The following is a 17691-nucleotide window of genomic DNA, read 5'->3' as shown; positions in this document are numbered from 1 at the left end:
TGAAGGGTGAACCTGTCCGGGCTGTCCTTCTTCTCCTGGGGTCATCTTCTCCACTCCGGGCAGGCTCCGGCCTAGTAACGCAGCATAGACGCCGCTGCGCAGTGACGCCCGTGCGCAGCGACGCACCTGACGTCACGGCGTAGCGGCGTATATGCAGCGTACTAGGCCAGAGCCTGCCCGGAGTGGAAAAGATGACCCCCGGAGAAGGACAGCCCGGACCGGTTCACCCTCCACCTGGAATGCCGCCGGACACTACAGGAAGGAAGGATGGCCCGGACCACCCCCATTACGGGTAAGTTTAATTTTTTTTATTGACTCGGAGGGTGGGGGAGGGGCCCGACCGGTATAGCGGTATGGGCAAAAATCCATACCGGTATACCGCCCAGCACTACGGTGGGGGTGCGACGTGGTGCGGTGGGGGGGGGGCGATGCGGTGGGGGCGGTGCGGGGGTCGGGGCATTATCGGCTTATCGGCAAGGTAATTGCCGATACCGATAATGCCCAAAATCGTGATTATCGGCAGATAATATCGGCCATACCGATAATCGGTCGATCCCTAATTGCCATTAATGGAGATGGTGTCTGTCCCACATGTCTGCCTGGAACTTTTCTGGGTAGCTTTTCTACAGTCTGAATGGGCCCTAAGTTATAGGCTTCAAACTGCCCACACATCAGTCCAGTCAAGCATCTGTGGGATGTGCTGGAAAACAAGTGTGATCCATAGAGGCTCCTCGAGAACTTTAAACATCCCCTGTTATCATCTTCAGAGGTCTTGTGGAGTCCATGGCCAACATTTATCTTTGTCTTTAGACTGTTTCTTGTGTCTAGAAAAGGCGCAAAAAAGGCGCAGGCAGGGTTTATTTGCGCCTTTTTTTGCATCTTTTTGATTCACACACATTTCTGCAGATTTTGAGGTTCAATCCACTAGTTTTGGCAATACACATGATATGGAAGGGTTTTTATGAACTGCACCTTTTTGTGAAAAGGTGCAAAAAAGGGCACAAAGCCACTAAAAAGTCTCTCAAACTACACCAGCCCAGACTTAGCTTAGCTTTTTGGTGTATGTGAAGAGAGAAATTTCAGAAAATGTGACCTGCACAAAATGTATCAGTTGCTCTGTAACCATTTAATAAATGTGGTGCTCCTACACATTACCAGCACACAAAAAAAGGTGTAGAAAAATGCTTCACCTACAATGATAAATGGCGGCCTATGTCTCTACAGGTCAGAGCTGATTTGGCCGCGCAAGAGAAGCTACACGATATTAGTCAGATAGTCATAATGTTCTGACTAATCTGTGTACATTTTCTTATTTCATGAATGTATATACATTACTGCATCAGTGTAGACGGGTTATAAAGGCATATACCCTGTATATATTCAGGAAGAGGGTTGCACTTGATTATAATAGAAAAGTAGTTAAATTGTGGTTAAATCTGGTAAGCAAGCACGTCTCTTTACTGTAAGTACACACAATATAATAAAATGTTGGATTATTGCTGGATACAAAAAAATCCAATGTTATGCCCCAGAATTCCTGGACTCCAATGATGTACAAATCAACAATACAGCACGAGAAGTTGAGACAGGGTACTGCTCTGGTGATAAAGCTGTCTTCATAAATTATAGTCATTTACAATGTGTTTATGACAGATCACATCAGCCTTACTGTCACATCAGCGTCACATCCCATGAACGTTTCTCTGTGAACAGGAGAGTATCCTGGTGCATTAGTATTTGTGTCAGTATAATATCAGACACATGGCATGTGATGATGGAGCCGTTCTGACTGAAGATCAGAAACTGGCAAATATCATGCAGGAAAGATCAGCCTCCTCTTATATAATATACCAATTAGTTACACAACTGTATACTACATGGTTCTGCATGGCTCGTAATCTGGGATAACACAGATATAAGGGAAGTGACATACGTAACGCCAACTTTATACTTGGGAACAGAATAAACTTTATCATATGTATTGAAGGGAAGCAAAGCCCTTCTCATATGACATGATCAGAGACAATATGATGCCATTCATTTTGCCCTTTATAGGGCATACAGACAGGGCTTTTCTTAATGATACCACCCCATAAAGCTTTTGTCAGGAATCCCTGTCAACGATAAGTGTTGCTATCAATAAGTATGTTCTAAAGCAGTGCTCCCCCACCTGTGGTTCTTCATCTGTTGCAAAACTACAACCCCCAGCATGTTTTGGCAGCCTTTGGCATGATTGAAGACCCACAAGAACTGCAAACTGTCATGGCATGATGGAAGTTGTAGTTTTGCCCACAGGTGGGGGATTACTGTCCTTAGACTATGTTCACACACACAGTATTTTGGTCAGTATTTTTAGCAAAATATTTTTTTAAATACTGAGCCCCTTTTACTATCCTCCAACAAGTAATAGGTCGTTGGTGTGGAGAGAGAAAAGAAAAATGGACTCTTACTTTTTGGTCGTGTGTATATATATATATTATTATTATTATTATTATTATTTTTTTTTTTAAAGTTATGGTCAGTGTTATGTTCTTTCTTGAACAGTGACATTTACAGTAATGAATTGTATGAAGTTTCTAATCCAAAGAGTAATTCTAGTGAGGTTTTCCACACACTGGCCTGAAAAACTCATCCTGTAATAAATAAATAAACTGAGACCTAAAGGAACCTTGAGGATCCTTAAAGGGGTACTCCGGCCCTAAGACATCTTTTCCCCTATCCAAAGGTTAGGGGATAAGATGTCTGAGCGCTGGGGACCCCCACAATCTTGCAATCAGCACCCACCTCGGGGAGCTGCACGCCACGCTGCCAGCTCAGAATCTGCAGGGTGACTACCACGGGGCCGGAGTATCATGACATCACGGATCCGCCCCCGTGTAACAGCTGACAGACAGGGTACTGCTCTGGTGATAAAGCTGTCTTCATAAATTATAGTCATTTACAATGTGTTTCTGACAGATCACATCAGCCTTACTGTCACATCAGCGTCACATCCCATGAACGTTTCTCTGTGAACAGGAGAGTATCCTGGTGCATTAGTATTTGTGTCAGTATAATATCAGACACATGGCATGTGATGATGGAGCCGTTCTGACTGAAGATCAGAAACTGGCAAATATCAAGCAGGAAAGATCAGTCACTCCCCCTCCCATAGACTTGCATAGCTGGGGGCGGGGCGTAACGTCACATGGGGGCGAAGTGTTGATGTCACGATACTCCAGCCCCGTGGTCGTCACACGGCAGATTCTGAGCTGGCAGCGCGGTGTGCAGCTCCCCGAGGTGGGTGCTGAATGCAAGATTGCAGGGGTCCCCAGAAGCGGGACCCCCGCGCTCGGACATCTTATCCCCGATCCCTTTGGATAGGGGATAAGGTGTTTTAGGGCCGGTTTACCCCTTTAATACATCAATGGACCTGAATTTTACAATCCTATGGAAAGAATTATTTTGTTAAACAGAAAATAACAAAGATGTCAGGATCTTTGCTACCTTCTAATACACTTAGGGGAAAGGTGGGGGTATTTTGCACAGTTTTTCTGGTAGGTTTTAGTGTCTTTTAAAATTGTGTAGATTCTTTTAAAGTGTATGCAATGGGGGAAAAGACACGCAAGATTGAACTTCCTTCATCCTAAGCGTGTGGTGGTGTTTTTTTTTTTTTTGTTTTTTTTTTTATATATAAGCCTTGATTTTATTTTAATTTTTTTTTTTTATAAAAAAGAGATAAACATGCTTTATTAAGTATATTAGAATGGTTAATGTTTTGCCAACATGCACAACATATAAAAAGTTTATTTTTATAGGGCCCATTTAAAGGGGTGCTTCGATGGGGGAAAAAATGTTTTAAAATCCACTGGTGCCGTAAAGTTATACAGATTTGTAAATTACTTCTATTTAAAAATCTCAATCCTTCCAGCACTTATCAGCTGCTGTATACTACAGAGAAAGTTGTATAGTTCTTTTCAGTCTCTCCACACTGCTCTCTGCTGACACCTCTGTCTGTGTCAGGAACTGTCCAGAGCAGGATAGGTTTGCTAAGGGGATTTGTTCCTACTCCAGACGATTCCTGACACGGACAGAGGTGTCAGCAGAGGGCACTGTGGTCAGGCAGAAAAGAACTGCACAACTTCCTCTGGAGCATACTGCAGCTGATAATTAGTGGAAGGATTAAGATTTTTAAATAAATGTAATTTACAAATCTGTATAACTTTCTGGCACCAGTTAATTTGAAAGCATTTGTTTTCCTCCGGAGTACCCCTTTAATGCTTCTGTGTGAGAGATTCTGATACATTTGCTCAGCTTTTGATATCTTTGTTAACCAAAGAGGACCAACACATGTTTTGCAAGTAGATACTTATGCCACTGAAATTTGTCTGGTTCTTAGAAAACAAGAAATTGCACCCCAGAAACCTTCCAATTGACAATAATACAAGTATTCAATGGCTATTGATTTCTCCGGTGGGAGGGGGCACAGCTGCTGCTTTGATGGCTCTTTCCTCTGCTGGAATCAATACACAGTACAAACACATTACAGTGCTTTTATTATGATATTTCTTTCATGCTGTGTTAAGGCATGAGGTGTTTGTTCATGTTGTGTAGTAATGTTGCCTCAACACCATAGCCCCCGCTGTGTAACATTGCATTATTACATGTATCATTTCTATTCCTTTCATATGCAAACTGTAATTATTGGCTTCGTACTTTTATTTCACATTCTCACCAGTTACATGAAATTAAAGTGTTTCCCAGATATACATTTTCGATGTAACATAGCCGAGCTTTCATAAGCCAAGGTATGCACCTCTATGGAAATTATCTCATTATACACAATTAGAGGACACAATAATGGAGTAAAATAGTTGAATTATATTTTATTTTTAAATGCCTTTTACACATGTAGATTGTCAGCCGAATGAACATCTATAAAAGCATTCATTCCCGGTAATTGACCTGTGTAAAAGGGCCAGCAAACGACCAAAGAAGGAGAAAATGGTAGTTCTTCAGTTCAGTGGATAGTGTATGCAGGCCTAAAAATCATTGTTGGGCTACTTTCACACTGCTCCCCGTCGAGAATGGCCATCCAAGTCCCTTTTTTTTCTGACTTTAACGTCTGTTCTCTTAACGGGGAACAACAGCAAACAACGTGTTCCGGCGGCTCCCATTTACTATTGTGAATAGCGGGAGAAAAAGACGGCACATGCTGTAATTTTTCTCCCGCTATTCTGCAGAGGCCTTCCCACGGCCGGGCCCCAAGGCACTGTGAAAGGGGTCTTAGGCTGGAGACAGGTGTTTAAGAAAGAGAGGAAAATATAAAAAATCCTTAAATGGAATACTTGTTTCATGCCATTTTGGGGGGGGGGGGGGCAAAGAGTTGTGGCCAAATGATAGCTGCTGATCAGTTGGAAATTCCTCCGAAATTCAAGCCCCTTTGACTTCAATGGGATTCTGTAGCAGAATTCTGCAAAATAAGGCTTGTCTTATATTATTGCAGAATGCCAAAAATTGAATTTCCACGGCTGAATGGTCACCGCAGAAATTCCCTGTCTGAATGGGACTGGGGAATCCCATTGCAAACAATAGACAATAAATTATGGTAAAATTCTTTGGTGGAGTTTTGCATAGAAATGATGCCTTGTGAACATAACCGTACACCCCTATGAGAGGAAAAACACCAGGAAAAAGACCATGTATGTGTATTATTTATTGTCATTTTTGCCTAAATTTTTCAATAGAAATCATATGATGAAAGAATCACATGATTTGTACAAAAAAAAAAAAATTTCCAAAGAAAAACTAGCCACAAAAACTACATCTTGGGAGTCAAAAAAAAAATGTTGGCCCAAAAAACAAGCCAAACAAGAGTAGTGCATAATCCCATACTGCCAAACATCGCCCTGCCTATATGTGGAGTTTGGGGGGGGCGGTGTAATAGGGGTTGATGTGCAGTTGACAGATGAAACTGAAGGGCTTTAACGCGTACCTATTGTTAACAAAAACTTTTGATTATAATGAAGAAAACACTATTATATGTATTTTTGTAATATACATTAAGGGTATGTTGACACTGGTTAAGGTGTGAGCGGAGTGTTTGCTTAAAAAATCCGCTCAAAAACACTGTTTTTTTCCACGCAGAATTCCGCTCTGATTTCCTTGCGGAAATGAAAGAGGATAGGACACACAGTAATGCACGAATTCCGCACAGAGTTACTAGCCGAATTCCGCATGAGGGTATGTTCACACTACGGAATTCCGCGATGTGAACTTAGCATTAGTGTGAATGGGTCTCCGCGAGACCCGTTCACACTGCGGAATTTCAGCAGCGGACATGAAATTGTTGCGCACAGAGAATGAACATGTTCATTCTTTGCGCGGAAGTCAGCGAGCACTGCATAGCCGTCAATGGTGACGACTCAGTGCCGCGCAGTCCTACCGCCGGCTGCCAGGCTGAATCTCCGCTCGCTGAATTCAGCGAGCGGAGATTTGGTTCGCACACTGTAGTGTGAACATACCCTAAAGAAAGAACATGTTCATTCTTCATGCGGAACGGAATTCTGTGACAGAATTCCGCTAGCAGAATTTCCTCAGTGTGAACTGAGGAGAGGAAAGTTAACTAAATACTATGGGGCATGGCACTGCTGAATGAATTGGAGAGGAATAAGTGAACAGAATTACTCGTGGAAATTCCTCTCCAATTCCTCAGTGTGAACATACCCTAATTAAATATTTTATATATTTTGGGTGAAAAATGCTGTCCCTGCAGCTGTTGTCTGTGTGTCTCTATGAGGAGTCCAAATGCAGGACGTGAGGGGGGGGACATGCAGGGCTCTGTGCAGGCTCCTGGCTTGTCAATCATCCTGCTGTGTGAGCTGGGGGCATGTAACAGCCTCAGTGCACAGGGCCCTGCTTGTCCTCCGTGCAGAGGGCCCTGCTTGTCCACCGTGCACAGGGCCCTGCTTGTCCACCGTGCACAGGGCCCTGCTTGTCCTCCGTGCACAGGGCCCTGCTTGTCCTCCATGCACAGGGCCCTGCTTGTCCTCCGTGCACAGGGCCCTGCTTGTCCTCCGTGCACAGGGCCCTGCTTGTCCTCCGTGCACAGGGCCCTGCTTGTCCTCCGTGCACAGGGCCCTGCTTGTCCTCCGTGCACAGGGCCCTGCTTGTCCTCCGTGCACAGGGCCCTGCTTGTCCTCCGTGCACAGGGCCCTGCTTGTCCTCCGTGCACAGGGCCCTGCTTGTCCTCCGTGCACAGGGCCCTGCTTGTCCTCCGTGCACAGGGCCCTGCTTGTCCTCCGTGCACAGGGCCCTGCTTGTCCTCCGTGCACAGGGCCCTGCTTGTCCTCAGTGCACAGGGCCCTGCTTGTCCTCAGTGCACAGGGCCCTGCTTGTCCTCCGTGCACAGGGCCCTGCTTGTCCTCCGTGCACAGGGCCCTGCTTGTCCTCCGTGCACAGGGCCCTGCTTGTCCTCCGTGCACAGGGCCCTGCTTGTCCTCCGTGCACAGGGCCCTGCTTGTCCTCCGTGCACAGGGCCCTGCTTGTCCTCCGTGCACAGGGCCCTGCTTGTCCCCCGTGCACAGGGCCCTGCTTGTCCCCCGTGCACAGGGCCCTGCTTGTCCCCCGTGCACAGGGCCCTGCTTGTCCCCCGTGCACAGGGCCCTGCTTGTCCCCCGTGCACAGGGCCCTGCTTGTCCCCCGTGCACAGGGCCCTGCTTGTCCTCCGAGACTACTCCGATCATCCTAAAGTATAGGAGCGAGATGGCAGGGGTGCCATCTCCTCCTATCCCCTGCGATTGGCTGATCGGCGATCGGCCAATCGCAGGGGGGGGGGGGGTCAAAGTTGAGATGCCCGCTCTGGAAGTCCGGGCAGAGCGGAGCAAAGTTGGTGATGGCTTGTCAATCATCCTGCTGTGTGAGCTGGGGGCATGTAACAGCCTCAGTGCACAGTGCTTGTCCTCCGTGCACAGGGCCCTGCTTGTCCTCCGTGCACAGGGCCCTGCTTGTCCTCCGTGCACAGGGCCCTGCTTGTCCTCCGTGCACAGGGCCCTGCTTGTCCTCCGTGCACAGGGCCCTGCTTGTCCTCCGTGCACAGGGCCCTGCTTGTCCTCCGTGCACAGGGCCCTGCTTGTCCTCCGTGCACAGGGCCCTGCTTGTCCTCCGTGCACAGGGCCCTGCTTGTCCTCCGTGCACAGGGCCCTGCTTGTCCTCCGTGCACAGGGCCCTGCTTGTCCTCCGTGCACAGGGCCCTGCTTGTCCTCCGTGCACAGGGCCCTGCTTGTCCTCCGTGCACAGGGCCCTGCTTGTCCTCCGTGCACAGGGCCCTGCTTGTCCCCCGTGCACAGGGCCCTGCTTGTCCCCCGTGCACAGGGCCCTGCTTGTCCCCCGTGCACAGGGCCCTGCTTGTCCCCCGTGCACAGGGCCCTGCTTGTCCCCCGTGCACAGGGCCCTGCTTGTCCCCCGTGCACAGGGCCCTGCTTGTCCCCAGGGGTGCCATCTCCTCCTATCCCCTGCGATTGGCTGATCGGCGATCGGCCAATCGCAGGGGGGGGGGGGGGGGGTCAAAGTTGAGATGCCCGCTCTGGAAGTCCGGGCAGAGCGGAGCAAAGTTGGTGATGGCTTGTCAATCATCCTGCTGTGTGATCTGGGGGCATGTAACAGCCTCAGTGCACAGTGCTTGTCCTCCGTGCACAGGGCCCTGCTTGTCCTCTCTCTCTGGTGACCCGATAGCCTGGAAAATAGGGATGATTGGAGCTGTCAGAGACTGCTCCGATCATCCTAAAGTATAGGAGCGAGATGGCTATTCCCTGCGATTGGCTGATCGCGGGGGGGGGGGGGGGTCAAAGTTGAGATGCCCGCTCTGGAAGTCCGGGCAGAGCGGGGCAAAGTTGGCGATGGCGGTTATCAGTGGGGACACCGGCAGACAGCGGAGGACCGGCGGCAGACAGCGGGGAACCTGCGGCGGGGAGGACCAGTAGCAGCAGAATGCAGCAGTGAAAATCTGGTAAGTGATGTTCACTGCTGCATAGTTTCACAACTACAACTCCCAGCATGCCCAGATAGCCAAAGGCTGCCTGGGCATGCTGGAAGTTGTAGTTCGGCAACATCTGAAGGGTCAGATGTTGCAAAACTGCAACTACCAGCATGCCCTTCGGCTCTCCGGGCATGCTGGGAGTTGTAGTTTTGCAACAACTGGAGGCACACTGGTTGGGAAACACTGTCTGTTTCCTAACTCAGTGTTTTCCAACCTGTGTGCCTCCAGCTGTTGCAAAACTACACTTCCCAGGAAGACAGACCATGCATGCTGGAAGTTGTAGTTTTGCAACAGCTGGAGGTACACTGGTGCGGAAACACTGCGGTAGTCTGTTACCTAACTTAGTGTTTCCCAACCAGTGTGCCTCCAGCTGTTGCATAATTACAACTCCCAGCATGCACGGTCTGTCAGTGCATGCTGGGAGTTGTAGTTTTGCAACAGTTGAAGGTTAGCCCCCCCCATGTGAATGTACAGGGTACATTCACACGGGCGGAGGTTTACAGACAGTTTCCCTTTCAGTTTGAGCTGCAGAAAATTTTCTGCCGCAGCTCAAACTCCCAGTGGGAAACTCGATGTGAACCCGCCCATGTGAATGTACCCTAAAAACACTACACCTGCACAAAATAAAGTGTAAAACACTACATATACACCCCCTTACACTGCCCCCACCCCCCCTATAAAAATGTAAAACGTCTTATACGGCAGTGTTTCAAAAACGGAGCCTCCAGCTGTTGCAACATAACTCCCAGTATTGCTGGACAGCCATTGACTGTTCCGGCATGCTGGGAGTTTTGCAACAGCTGGAGGCACCCTGTTTGGGTAACACTATTGTGTCTGTCCCTATGCAAATCCCTAATTTAGGCCTCAAATGCGCATGGCGCTCTCTCTCGGAGCCCTGTCGTATTTCAAGGCAACAGTTTAGGGCCACGTATTGGGTTTTTCCATACTCGGGAGAAATTGAACTGCAAATTATGGGGGGCTTTTTCTCCTTTTACCCCTTATGAAAAGGTAAAGTTGGGGTCTACTATGCTGGTGTTGCCCCATACTTTTCATTTTTGCAAGAGGTAAAAGGAAAAAAAGACCCCCAAAATTTGTAGCTAATTTCTCCAGAGTACGAAAATACCCCATATGTGGAGGTAAAATGCTCTGCGGACGCACAAGGCTCAGGAGTGAGAGCGCACTATGTACATTTGAGGTCTAAATTGGGGATTTGCACAGGGGTGGCTGATAGTTACAGCGGTTCTGACATAAACGCAAAAGAAAAAATCACCCCCATGTGACCCCATTTTGGAAACTTCACCCCTCACGGAATGTAAGAACGGGTATAGTAAGCCTTAACTTTTTCTCCTATTACCCCTTGTGAAAATAAAAACTTTGGGGTTATACCAGCATTTTAGTGAAAAAAAAATCAGATTTTTAATTTTCACGTCCAACAGGTGTTTGACAAATTTTCGTTACAGTTGGACGTGAAAATGAAAACTCTGATTTTTTTTTCCACTAAAATGCTGGTATTACCCCAAAGTTTTTATTTTCACATGGGATAATAGGAGAAAAAGCCCCCCAAAATTTGTAACACCATTTCTTCTGAGTAAGAAAATACCCCATATGTGGATGTAAAGTGCTTTGCGGGCCAGAACAATGGACCCCCCCCCCCCCCCCCACACACACACACACACACACACGACCCCATTTTGGAAACTACACCCCTAATGTAATATAATAAGGGGTACAGTGAGCATTTACACCCCACAGGTGTCTGACAGATTTCTGGAACAGTGGTCCGTGAAAATGAAAAATGTAATTTTTAATTTGCACGGCCCACTGTTCAAAAAATCTGTCAAATGCCAGTGGGGTGTAAATGCTAACTGCTCCCCTTATTAAATTCTGTGAGGGGTGTAGTTTACAAAATGGGGTCACGTGGGGGGGGGGGGGTTCTGCTGTTCTGGTAGCATGGGGGCTTTGTAAACCCACAAGGCCCCCGACTTCTATTCCAACCCAATTCCCTTTCCAAAAGCCCAGTGGCGCTACTTCTCTTCTGAGCATTGTAGTTCGCCCGCAGAGCACTTTACATCCACATATAGGGTATTTCCATACTCAGAAGAAATTGTTACAAATTTTGGGGGGCTTTTTCTCCTATTATCCCTTGTAAAAATGAAAATTTTGGGATAACACCAGCATTTTAGTGAAAAAAATAAAATTTTTCATTCTCACGTCCAACTTAAGCGAAAATTTGTAAATCACCTGTGATGTATTAAGGCTCACTATAACCCTTGTTACGTTCCTTGAGGGGTGTAGTTTCCAAAAGTGTGCCAGCTGATTTTGAATTTTCTCCTCCACTTTGCTGCTATTCCTGTGAAACACCTAAAGGGTTAATAACATTTCTGAATTTCATTTTGAATACTTTAAGCGGTGCAGCTTTCATAATGGGATCCATTATAGGGTATTTCTAACATAAAGACCCTCAAATTCACTTTGAAACTGAACTGGTCCCTGAAAAATTCCGATTTTGAAATTTTAATGAAAAATTGGAAAATTGCTGCTAAACTAAAAAGGTCTATAATGTCTTCAAAAAGTAAAAACGTGTCAACTTTATCATGCAAACACAAACTAGACATATTGTATATGTGAATCATTATATCATGTATTTGGAATGTTCACTTTCCTTACAAGCTGAGAGCTTCAAAGTTCGAAAAATGCTAAATTTTTTAATTTTTCATGAAATCTATGATTTTTTCACCAAGAATCGACAAACATTTTCCACTAACATAAAGTAGAACATGTCACAAAAAAACGGTCTCAGAATCAAATTCAGACGTTAAAACATCCCAGAGTTATTAATGCTTAAAGTGACAATGTTCAGATTTGCTAAAAACTGCTGCGTCCTTAAGGTCAAAATGGGCTGCGTCCATAAGGGGTTAAAGGGGTACTATATGGATTTTTTTCTTTTTTTAATCAATTGGTGCCAGAAAGTTACAGATTTGTAAATTACTTCTATTAATAAATCATAATCCTTCTAGTACTACAGAGGAATACTACAGAGGAAATTATTTTCTTTTTGGAACACAGAGCTCTCTGCTGAATCATGACCACAGTGCTCTCTGCTGACATCTCTGTCCATTTTAGGAACTGTCCAGAGCAGCATATGTTTTCTATGGGGATTTTCTCCCACTCTGGACAGTTCTTAAAATGGACAGAGATGTCAGCAGAGAGCACTGTGGTCTGTAGTATTCAGCAGCTAATAAGTACTGGAAGGATTATGATTTTTTAATAGAAGTAATTTACAAATCTGTTTAACTTTCTGGCACCAGTTGATTAAAAAAAAAAAAGTTTTCCACCGGAGTACCAATTTTAATTTAAAAAGAAACAGTTTTAACTTGTGTTATGTGATGTAGTTGACAGATTGCATTTTCACCCGTGCCACAACCTTTTAACGGGCAGGACCCCCTGGTCAACATTTTATTATCCAAGGATCCTCTAACATTGATCACGCCTTTTCACTGGCAACATATGCATATGTCATACTTCCTGCTGTATAACAACATATATTGTCTCAGTAGTTAACAGTAATGCCTTGCAGCACTGGGACCCGCAGTTATCCAAACAAGGACATCTGCATGGAGTTTATATGTTCCCCTGTGTTTTTGTGGGCATTCACCCACGCTATGAAAACATACAGATTGGGCAATCGGCTTCCTAGGAAATTGCCTTTTGTGTTTAAGAATGTTAATTTAGATGGTTAGCTCCATAAGAGACATTGACTGATACACAATATTATATTACATTGCACTTTGCCCTCTATGATAAAGTAACTTAATGCAAGGGAAAGAAAGCATTAAAGGACTTAGACTTGTTAACTTATTTGTTCAATAACTTATTTGTTGCCAAGACTTAAAGGATCAAGTGTGACATCAACTGGCCTTTTTTTTAAGTGAAATCTTTTGGTGGGAAACCTAATGTCCCAGGATATCAATAGGTGTCTGCCCTTGCCACACCATTGCTGCCTTAATGTGGATTGGTCAGCCCATCATTGTTTCAGAATTCCCTACATTGGCCAGTAGACTAAATACTATACACTTTAGTAGAAGACCAATATATGATCATATAGGTAAACACTGTATTTGGTGCACATCTGGTTTATTCAGATTTTGTATTGTATCTTACAATTACAGTAAAGCATAACAGAAATGAATATTGTGCTCATTATTGAAACAAGGACAGCTTATGTGCCGATCTAAATATGTGGAGCAGCTTGTGTATTAAAGCAGTGCTTAGCAGCGATTTTGATGTTTTGGGAATAATGGCACTGTAGAGGTTCATATGATTCAAACATATAAAGCAGTCATTTAGATAATGCTCGATCTGTCTGTCTCTTCTTCTGTAAAGTTTAATTCTCTGATAAGAGGAAGGATGAAAGGGCACTTAAGGACATCTGTCGTGCCAGACTCCCTCCGTCTAGTAACAGCTTATTGACAATCTGTTACGCTGCTTTTCGGAAGGAGAACTCTTAATAGGCAGAGACTGCACACTTTCCTATTTCAAGGTGCTAAGAGATGCACCGTGCCAGGGTGAAAAGCGTGTTCACAGGACTATTGAAAGGTGAAATTGCTGTCTATATTTGCAAAGAGGCAGATAATTTCATACATGGAATTTATGGTGTCCTTGAAATTTGGAGCAATATATCATCTGTTCCCGCAAGACACCAACCTAATGATTTAATGGTTATATCTCCACTCTTGTTAGCCAATAGTAGGAATATTAATATCTTATTTTTGTAGATTTATTTATTTTCCCATACACCATTTTAATTTCTTCTGTAACCTTTTGGTTAGTTTGTTGCTAGTGGGGGCTTATGAAATGTGCCCCTGTTATTTAAGGGATAATATTCCTGCTTGAACAGATCCATTTCCTTCAGCAGGTCATCATACGTTATGCTACTTCATCGAAGAATAGTTACAGTACCTGCCAAAGTTGCTTTTATCTACTGATCGGGATATTGGTCCTCATATGGTTTTTTGTTTTTGATATTGGTCATTTTTGAAAAAGTGGCAATAGGATGTACAGCCATAGTGATTATCACCCTGAAAATCACTGAATTTAGGGGAACTTTAAACATCACATGACATTAGCTGGGAGATTAGTATTGTGTATGTTTTTTTTCTGGCTCTTCCCCCAAAATGTCCTTTCACCCCACCCCCACTGATCTCATGTCAATGGCCAGTCCCAAGGATAGGTCCTCAATTTTTAAAGGCTGGATAACTGCCTTAGACTAGGTTCAAATCTGCATTTGTCATCCATTTGAATGGATTCGTCCATCTACATGAACATATCCTAAAATACATGGCAAATTTTTTTGTCTATAAAAAAAAAAACTGAAAATAAACGCAAACTGATGTGAACTAATACATATTGAAATCAATGTTGATTTAAACATATGAGTTTATTTCCGATTCTCTTATGCGCACACAAGAGAGAGAAACTGAAATCAAGCTGGGATGCCAATGCAGGTGTGAACCCAATCTAATCCATGCCCAGATTAGGTAGGTGGATATATCGAATAGTCCTTGCGTTCAGAGTGCAATTGTTTATGCAGTGCTCAGTTGCAAAGTTTAAAAGTACAGAGCACCAAGATATAAATGGAGAGATTATCGCAGGACTGCAAAATATGTGGGAAAATGTGTTTTTTATTCACCCTTATCCATCACAGAAGGCAACATTTCAGCTCATTTAACTGAGCCTTTGTCAGGCCACCAAGTTGGATATGCTCCCTGGTTGAAATCAGTGTTGCCCAAATGCACTGTTCACATAATACTTTGTCAAAGCATACAAATAATAATATAGTGACTTCTTATCTTTCCTTTCATACAAATCACTATTCTTGCAGGTTGGTATGCTACAGGAAACAGAAGAATAGGGTATTTTGAAAATGTTTTTCCTAATCCCCTTTTTCTTGGATCTCTATTGTTAATTGGAAAGGTGTGTTCTACTTTGTTAGATTGGGAATCAAAGTGCCAGTGAATGAGAGAAAGACATAATTGTCTAAATGTGAGTTCCTCTAAAAATCCTTAATATTAGGAAATGGAGAATTTTATCCTTGAAAACGAGTCCTCATCTTGCCTGTTACCAACATAAAAAGCTGATAATCTTAATGGATATGAATCGATAAATTAATACTGCTGTAGATGTAGTAAAACACCGATTCAGTGACTCACTTCAGCAGCTATTATCATTGCTTCTGTACCATAGTATCATTTACATAATCATCCTGCCAAAACCTAGAGTCACTACTTTTCTGTCCCCATACCGACATAATAAATCCACTTGGCCACAAAATTGTGACATTCCAAGGAGTGTACTTAAGGGGAAACTGACAGGCTGTTCACCCACACTAAACCTAATATACTGGGTTTTAGTGCGGGGGAATAGCATTAAAATGTGGTGGCATTTACTTGTTTTAAAGGGGTACTCCGGTGAAAACCTTTTTTCTTTTAAATCAACTGGTGCCAGAAAGTTAAACATATTTGCAAACTACTTCTGTTAAAAAAATCTTAATCCTTCCAGTACTTATTAGCTGCTGAATGCTACAGAGGAAATTCCTTTCTTTTTGGAACACTGATGACATCACGAGCACAGTGCTCTCTGCTGACATCTCTGTCCATTTTAGGAACCATGCATAGCAGATGTATGCTAAGGGCAGCATGGTGGCTCAGTGGTTAGCACTGCTGCCTTGCAGTGCTGGGGACTTGGGTTCAAATCCCACTAAGGACAACAATAAATAAAGTGTTATTATTATTATAATAACGTCAGCAGAGAGAACTGTGGTCGTGATGTCATCAGAGAGCATTCCAAAAAGAAAAGAATTTCCTCTGTAGTATTCAGCAGCTAATAAGAACAGGAAGGATTAAGATTTCTTAATAGAAGTAATTTACAAATATATTTAACTTTCTGCCACCAGTTGATTTAAAAGAAAAAAGATTTTCACCGGAGTACCCCTTTAATGACGTATAGCCAGCATTAGAGGTCCTTGTTTTTGTAGTTGCATTGTGTAGCTATGCGGAATGGAGTTGGGGTGCCGGCTCACGATGCTCCCCTGCCTCCTCCATATTCCTTGCTCTGGCCTGCCCGCATAATGAATATCCACAAGTATTTACTGTTATGTTGCTAGGATGTGAGAGCCTGCACCCTGCTCTGAGGAAAGAAGAGCGCAGGCATCAACGCCACTTATGTCCACAGCAGATTGCCACGGACATAAGCACCAATTCCATACGATTTTGAAAGGTGCAAATACACTGAGGAATTTAGCTGGGAAATGTTCCTTGCTAAATTTCCTCAGTGTGAATAAACCCTTAGACTACTGCAGCAAGCGCAGTTCTTTGTTTAGAAGGAAGTTCTTTCACAGACTACAGTAGAAAAACCACTAGCTTTTAAAATGTGTCCTCCACCAAAAGCAAATTAAGGGAAAAACAACATTACTAAATTTGTCTGGCCAGCCTTGGTGAGGCCACATTAGAGATGCATGTTCTGGTCAGACAAAGGATGTAACATTGACCATTGTCTACTGAAAACAGTCGCCCACCTATGTAACAGTTGCAAGAGGAGAGGGCTCGGTACTGCATATAGAACATTATCAGTCCAGATTGCGGGCAGGCCTTTTAGGAGCAGGATGTTGGCATTGTACAGATTAATAAACTGTGCAGCTTGTATAATACTGAGCGATTCCTTTCATGGAGCATCATGAGCGTCTCCACGTAATAGTGACTAATTATTTAACCATGACTGGCAGCTCTGAACATTGTGTTCTTTTTGCCTCACTTACTATGTTTTCTGTGAATCTAATTACAAAGGAAGCAAGTATTCCTTACAGTCTGCTATGAATACAAGCGGGGAGATGAAAGCCTGGTCTGCATACTTGGAGGATCCTTTTTCATTGCCCTCATATGGGGGTTAATTGTAAATATTGGTCCTATAGCAGATAACAAATTGGGTAAATGTCCCATTATATAGTATATCTGTTTATCTGTACCACTCTACACAACCTCCATCCATTCTACCTTACCACCAATATACTGGCCAGATTTCATACTTATCAGATAAATGAATGTCCTAAATGCCCATTGGAACTAACTAATTTCCACTCTGACTTGTGTAAATGTATTGGTTCCTTCAGACCTAAAGTAAAAAGTTCCGATTGTATAGATAATTCTTATATAATATCTTCAGCAAACATTATTCTTGGCCTAAGACATTAGATAAGCTGCAACCCACTGAGCCTGTAACAGTGAATTATACAGTAAGTATATTTGTTGCCTACAAATATAACATTTATACACAGTGCGAAGCCTAGTGCAAATCTGTTATGTTTTTTGAAGGTGGATTGAAATGCAGTAACTGATGAATGGTAGTCCCAACTCTTCAATGCTCCTTGGACTATATTGTGAGCAAAGTTTACATTTTTCTAAATGTTCCCTCTTGCAGGCATCCTACCCTTCAGCTCTGCGGCCTGAGGATGAACTGGATAGACTCACAAAGAAGATGTTGTATGACATGGACAACCCTCCTTCCGAAGAGTATTTTGGTAAAATATGACCACTTCTATTTTCTTTTTTGTTTAACCATAGATTTGGTAGTAAAATTAGTTATAACACGATCGCGGGGTCTCATTGGTAGCCATGGCAACC

The 17691-nt window shown here is 43.9% G+C and overlaps 1 protein-coding gene across 6 annotated transcripts in view; it reads left to right on the top strand.

Moving 5' to 3' along the window:
• Positions 1-17691, top strand: part of LPP (LIM domain containing preferred translocation partner in lipoma) — a 347896-nt gene that overhangs the window by 239541 nt on the left and 90664 nt on the right. For all 6 annotated transcript variants that reach the window (XM_056565451.1, XM_056565455.1, XM_056565453.1 and 3 more), the window contains one exon: positions 17489-17588. In XM_056565451.1, coding sequence (XP_056421426.1) covers positions 17489-17588 — 100 coding nt within the window. The remainder of the gene's footprint in view (positions 1-17488; positions 17589-17691) is intronic.

This window comes from Hyla sarda, chromosome 3, assembly GCF_029499605.1.
Source record: "Hyla sarda isolate aHylSar1 chromosome 3, aHylSar1.hap1, whole genome shotgun sequence".
NCBI lineage: Eukaryota > Metazoa > Chordata > Amphibia > Anura > Hylidae > Hyla > Hyla sarda.
This window is presented reverse-complemented; position numbering and strand designations above follow the sequence as displayed.